The 6614-nt window shown below is 34.4% G+C and overlaps 1 protein-coding gene across 1 annotated transcript; it reads left to right on the forward strand.

The window, feature by feature from the left end:
* The first annotated feature begins 714 nt into the window (after window positions 1-714).
* Window positions 715-5127, forward strand: TOM20-3 (translocase of outer membrane 20 kDa subunit 3). Its single transcript, XM_039023324.2, has 6 exons — window positions 715-1061; window positions 1500-1578; window positions 1806-1975; window positions 2066-2113; window positions 2974-3063; window positions 4643-5127. The coding sequence occupies exons 1-6, from the start codon at window positions 963-965 to the stop codon at window positions 4760-4762; spliced, it is 606 nt and encodes a 201-aa protein (XP_038879252.1). The 5' UTR covers window positions 715-962; the 3' UTR covers window positions 4763-5127.
* Window positions 5128-6614: the final 1487 nt, after the last annotated feature.

Genomic DNA, 6614 nt, shown 5'->3' on the forward strand with positions numbered 1-6614 from the left:
TGGACCTTAAGCACCATGAACTAAATAATTTTAATTTTGTACTTAAAAACACTTTCACTGACCAAGTTTTTTTTTATTCTTTAGTATGGATAAGTTAAATTAAGTTGGTTGTTAAGAATTAGTCGTTGGTGATGATTGATGGAGTTGGTCATCAAAGTTGATAGTTACACAAAGTTGGACATCAAAGTTGGTCATTGAAGATGATTTTGTGGGAGGTTGTCTTTGTTGGAGATGGTTGTCGAAGTTTGGCTATCAAAGATGGTTGTCGGAGCATGTCATTGGAGGGAGGTGGTAGTAGACATCAACGATAGTTGTGATTGAAGTTGGACGTCAAATGTGGCCGCGAGAGGTGGTTGTCAGAGTTTGTTGCCAAGAATGATTGTCACATGAGCTAGTGACTGACTGTTGGAGTCATTGAAAACAATAGAGGGAGAGAAAAAGTAAAAGGGAAAGATGAAGTTCCTGGAATGTACAATCTTCCATAGTAAACATTGTTGAAGTTGGTGGACCAAATGCTCCAAACACTTCCTACATGTCTTACATTAGGTCCAAATTATTTCCGTTTTTATAATATGTTATATAATTTTTATACTTTAATAGAAATGCCGATTCCAAATGTATAAACACATGAAAATGTTCACATGTTGATGAAAATTTAAAACCGACCCTATTAATCCTCTAGAGCGAGGTGATTGAGTTGTGTGGTTTTATATTGGGGTCGGTGTCAAGATGGGCTTATGATAGTGTAGCCAACAGCCGAGATTTGGAGTCGGCCCATCGTTGAAACTTGTGTAGGCTGGTTTTCCCCATTGCCGTGGTTACAAAGGCAGAATCTTCGCAAAAGGGAAGCGCGTGAGCGCCAGAAATTACCGCTCATTCCCAAGCTCAACCGCCTTGTCGCTCAATTTCCGAGCTTCTCAAACAAGCATTTTCAGAACCCCAATACTCCTCTTTTCTTCCTAATGGATTTGCAGCCCAGCGAATTCGATCGCATTCTTTTCTTCGAGCACGCTCGTAAGAACGCCGAATCTACTTACGCCAACAATCCCCTCGATGCCGAGGTCAGCTTTCCGCTTAATTTGTCTACTAATTTTTTGCTGCGTTTGTCCAAGATTTTAGTGATCTTCGTTTCTCTGCACAAGGGTTTGCTTAAATTGTATACACATGTTATGAACTCTAGGGTTGGTTTCAATTTTTACTTTTTGTTAGTTGATCGCCAGATGGAGCCCCCAATTTTTGCTTGTTCATTGTTAAACAATGACTCCCTATATTTTTTTCTTCCCCCTCAAACATAAATATCTGAGTTACCATTTTGGCTGTCACCTTATAATTCCGTTTGCATTTAATGGGGAGCTAAATTTTAAGGGGTAAAATGAAATGTTTGAAACGATAGGGACTTAACTGAAAACAATCCTGTGGCCTTTTCTTCTCTAATGGGTATTGTGTTTATGACAATGGAGCTGTATTTGATTATCAAACGTGGGTGGACTTTCATGTAGAATTTGACGAGATGGGCAGGAGCTTTGTTAGAGCTATCTCAGTTCCAGAGCGTTCCAGAATCGAAGAAGATGATTCTAGGTATCGTTTTGTTCTATAAAGTCAGATGGTGAAGCATGGGAATTGAGAATGTTTTTGTTCGACTTTATTTTGTGGATGACCTGGGTTTTTTTTTTTTTTTTTTTTTTCAATGATTCATTTTTTCTTTAAATACATGCATTTGCAATTCCGGCTATTTCTTTGATTTAGTGTTTTCAGTGATGAGCATTGAGTATATTGTGGATTAATTTGTAATGGGGTTGGGGCAGATTCAATATCAAAGCTGGAGGAGGCATTGATGATTAACCCCAAGAAGCATGATGCTCTTTGGTGCTTAGGAAATGCTTATACTTCCCATGCATTTTTGAACCCAAACCAGGATGAGGCAAATGAATTTTTTGATAAGGCCTCAATATACTTCAAGCAAGCTGTGGATGAGGTACTAAGCCTGGAAAACCTCGGAACAAGCTTATCAATATGCATTTTCTGATGGTTTTTTTAGATTAATATGGTGATTTGTTGCATTCAGGATCCTGGAAATGAACTTTATCTAAAGTCTCTGCAGGTGGCTGCTAAGGTATTTCACTGTGATTTTTATTGCAGTTTGAATATATTTCTATTTTCAAGAATACTAAGTTCCTTGAATGGCTTTGAAATGAAATAATCTGTTTGTTTCAGTTGTGCTTTGAAAAAAAGAAAGTAGTTACTGATCTTTGTTTTTAACCACATTAGAGATGGGAGAATATTTTCCTGTTGATTCCCACCTCTAGATTTTTGACAGCTAGGAGAGAGGGGCAGAAAGAAGAGAGATTTTTTTTTTTTTTTTTTTTTACTTATTTTAATATAAAGAGTCAACAATGTTGAAAACTTAGTGGTGGCTACCATGGTGCCAGTCGGTGGAGAAGTATTTTCCTTTAGAGATGGTCTCTCTTGAAATTCAAGACTGAACCAACATTTGTGGAACAAATCTGTTTGATTTTTTTTTCGTATAGTAAACTAAAGTTCACTATTTACTACATGAGACAACTTAGGTCCCATATGATAACATTTTTTTTTGGTTTTCTATTTTTTAAAGTTATGCTTGCACTCACAATTTTTTTTAATTAAAAAAAAATAGTTTTAATGTTTTCACCTTCCTTGAAAACACATTTGAATTCTAAGCCAAATTTCAGAAACAAAATCAAGATTTTGAAAACTTCTTTTAGTTTTCAAGTTTTGGCATCGTATTTTAAGACACTCTTAGAAAGTTGGTAGTAAAACAAGAAAATTATAAACAAAAATAGTGTTTATAAACTTAATTAGCGAATGTAGTGTTTAGAACAGAAAACGTAAAACGAAATGCTTATCGTACAGGATTTTAGTAGTTAGTACTTTGTTTCTGTCTTTATATAATATATTCATGACCTGTTCTTATTTTGTGGATTGTGTGCCTTGTAGGCTCCGGAATTGCATTCAGAGATCCATAAGCATGGGTTTGCTCAACAGGCAACTGGAGTAGCCGAACCTTCTACTTCATCCAGTACTAAGGTATTGCTTATTGCTTAAGTTACTTTTTGGTTTTTATCTTCTATAGGCAGGATAACGGAGGGTTTTGGCGTTCCTATGTTCTACGAATGCTTGCTTTGTATATTCGTTGTTAGAATAGAGGTACCTTCATCTTGCTATATTTTTCATGCTTCCAAATTGGTAGTATCATTTTCAAGAAGTCTTCTACAATTCTAAAACAAAGTTAGAATTATGCATATGAGAAAATACTTAACAACATAGTATATCGATGTTTGGTTCTATACTCTTAGTATATCGATGTTTGGTTCTACACTTTTATAAGTGCTTTTTGTAGGCTTGGTTTTTTTTTTACGTCCGTGTATTCTTTCATTGTTTCTTAAAAAGAAAATAGTTGTTTCTAATTGGAAAAAGATGTTTTTTTAGTGCTTCTCAGTCAGTTGAGAAAAAAAAATTAAAGAACTGAACAAATGCATTTTCAAAAAGCAACTTAAAGTTTTCTGTAACCTTTTTTTTTGGTTTAAATCATGAGTTTAGTCCTTAAACTTATATATGTGTCTATTTGATCCCTGAACATGTTTAAAGTGTCTAATTGGTCTATGAACTTTCAATTTTGTGTCTAACTGGTCTATGAACTTTCAATTTTGTGTCTAACATGTCTCTAAATTTGTAAAAAATATTTAGTAAATTCAATTCTTAAACTTTCAATTTTACGTGCATTAAGTTGTTGAATTTTAAAAAATGTCTAATAGATCTTTAAACTTTCAATTTGTGTCCAATAGATCCTCAGGCTTAGTTTGATAGTGATTTCATTTCTTATATTTTTGTTGGTTTGCTCTCAATTTCCCTATTCTTCATTCAAGAAACACTTGAATTTCTAAACAACTTCCAAAAAACTAAAACAAGTTTTTGAAAACTATTTTTTTATTATTTTTAATTTTCAAAACTTGATTAGTTTTTTGAAAATATTATTAGAAAGTGGATAACAAAATGTAAGCTAAATTTTCAAGAATCAAAAACCAAAATTAAAATAGTTATCAAATAGGTCAAATTTTCCAAATTTGTATGTAATAGATCATTGACTTATTTAACAATTTTTAAAATTTATGAATCTACTAAATATAAAATTGAAAATCTAAGGTTCCATTAGACAAATCCAATTTTATAGCAATAGATCAATTATCATTTAAAATTTTAAAAATTTGTATATTACAGACCTAGTAGGCACAAAATTAAAAATTTAGGGATCTTGTAGACACTTTTGAAAGTTTAAGGACTAAATTAGTTAGAACAAACCTATGGGTTAGCATATGAGATTAACATATGAGTTATCTTGAAAAAAGGAAAAAAAAAGGTTAAACTACGAGCTTAGTTCTAAATTTGTTCTAATTTTCAAGATAACTCATATGTTAATCTTAAGCATGATAATTATGGGTAGGAAGTGCTTTTAGCCATTCCAAAAGCATTCCCAGTGGGTGTTCCCTATGATTTGTCAAATTCAATTGATAGATCTGCTGTTTATATAAAGTTCATTCAACATCTTCATAATCAGTTTAGTACAAGCTCTTTAACTTCATGCTCTTTCCTTCTTTCATGACCACAGAAAAAGAGTAGCAGTGATCTGAAGTATGACATATTTGGATGGATAATACTTGCTGTTGGCATAGTTGCATGGGTTGGGTTTGCTAAGTCTCACGTCCCGCCCCCGCCAGCGCCTCGATAAGTCGTCGTGCTAGAAGTTTGGAAGCCCGAAGGCATTTATCAGATTTAGAGCTGATATTTGTAGAGATGAGAATTACATATCAATCATCCCTGGTTTTTTTTCCCTTCCTTTTTTGGGTAATACTATTTTTAATAAATTTCATTGTCATCTGAGATGTTTTTTGTTTCTGCTTTTCTGCGTACGACTGATCTGGTAAATAAGTTGGGTTTGCATCCTGTGTAGAGGGGAGGGGTTTGTTGGGAACCTTTAGTTAATTACTTGGTGTTGATTTGTAGAGTAGACAGGAATTGGTGATTTTGTTGCTTAGTTTTAGTGTATGTTTGGAGAGATTTTGAAATGATTAGAATTGTTTGTCATGTTTAAAATCACCTTGAAATACACATTTTATGATAGTATTAAAATTGATTTTTGAAGTAAGAAAAGTACTTTTCCAGTGATTTTGAATATGATAGAATCGATTGATAAATATACTCTCATAATGGAGGAATAATCTACATTTCTCTAGAATGTTAATAATCTTTTTTTTCCATTTGAGAGTGTTTTTGAAATTGTTAAAATCAATTTTTCCATGTTCAAAATCATTATAACATGCCTTTAACTACGTAAAATTAATTTAATAAAGTTTATACTTTTTAATATAATTTTTATATCATCAAAATCGATTTTGACTATTTCAGAATCACCTCTAAATATGCTTTGAAAACACCTAAAATCAAACAGATAGAGAAAAGGGATCTCAACTACATATTGACCTTCATCTAATGGTCTAGTTCATGTTAGAAGTTGAAAAGAAATAATAATAATTAAAGCTTTGGTTGGTAATCATTTATTTTTTTTTGTTTTTGGTTTTTAAAAATTTAGTCTATTTTTTTTTTTTTTTTTTTTTAAATTTTAGAATAGATGATATTATTATAGCAACAAGAAGGAGGATGAACAACAAAAAGCAAATAAAGCCAACAAGATAAAACTAGAACATAACCAAACATAAACGTAATAATGCTAAAAAAAAAAAGATCCCAACACCAGGAGAAAGCAAGAGAAGATAGATCCAAAATCTCACAACTAGGACAACAACAAAACAGATAGCAACAACTCAAAAGAAGAAAAGCAACCGTAACATGCTAAATAAGACCAAGAAAATCAACCCGCTAGGAAGCAGCACGAGCAAGAACCGTAGACACCATAAGGTGAAACAAAACAGACCCCGACCTCAGGCCACCTCCATGGAACCTTCGATTACATTCCTGCCAGATGTAGTAGATGGAAACACACCAGAATACATGGAACAACTTACTACGCACCCCTTTACCCGACCCCACTCGGCTCAACCAACTCAACTTGACATCCCAACCAGCCACCCTATGTGACGAACTCAACTGTCGCAATACAACAGACCATACCTCTCTCCCAAACCCACACTCGAAAAAAAGATGATCCTGAGACTCCATACCTCCCACACACATAAGACACCCCCCTCTGACAACACGTCCCAGCTCTTTAACCAATCCCTCGTACCTAACATGTCCCTCACAGCTAACCAAGCACAAAAGGAGTGGTGTGGAATACCACCCCTCGCCCACAAAATACTATCCCAAGACACCCTAGGACGACGAGGATGCAAACTCTCCCAAGCACTACTGATAGAAAACTGACCACTAGCACCCGACTCCCAAACCCAATAATCCTCTCCTCTCACCCTAGGCCCCACTGCCTGAATAAAACCCCAGATCTCAAGCAACTCCCAAGACACTATAGGCCACCTCCAACCTCTCTCACTATCTAAGAACTCCGATAACTAGGCCTCCAAATTACTCCCTGCATCATAAACCACAGTTGACCCATATGAATCCAA

The sequence above is a fragment of the Benincasa hispida genome, chromosome 1, assembly GCF_027475165.1.
Source record: "Benincasa hispida cultivar pf3 chromosome 1, pf3_genome.v1.1, whole genome shotgun sequence".
Classification (NCBI taxonomy): domain Eukaryota; kingdom Viridiplantae; phylum Streptophyta; class Magnoliopsida; order Cucurbitales; family Cucurbitaceae; genus Benincasa; species Benincasa hispida.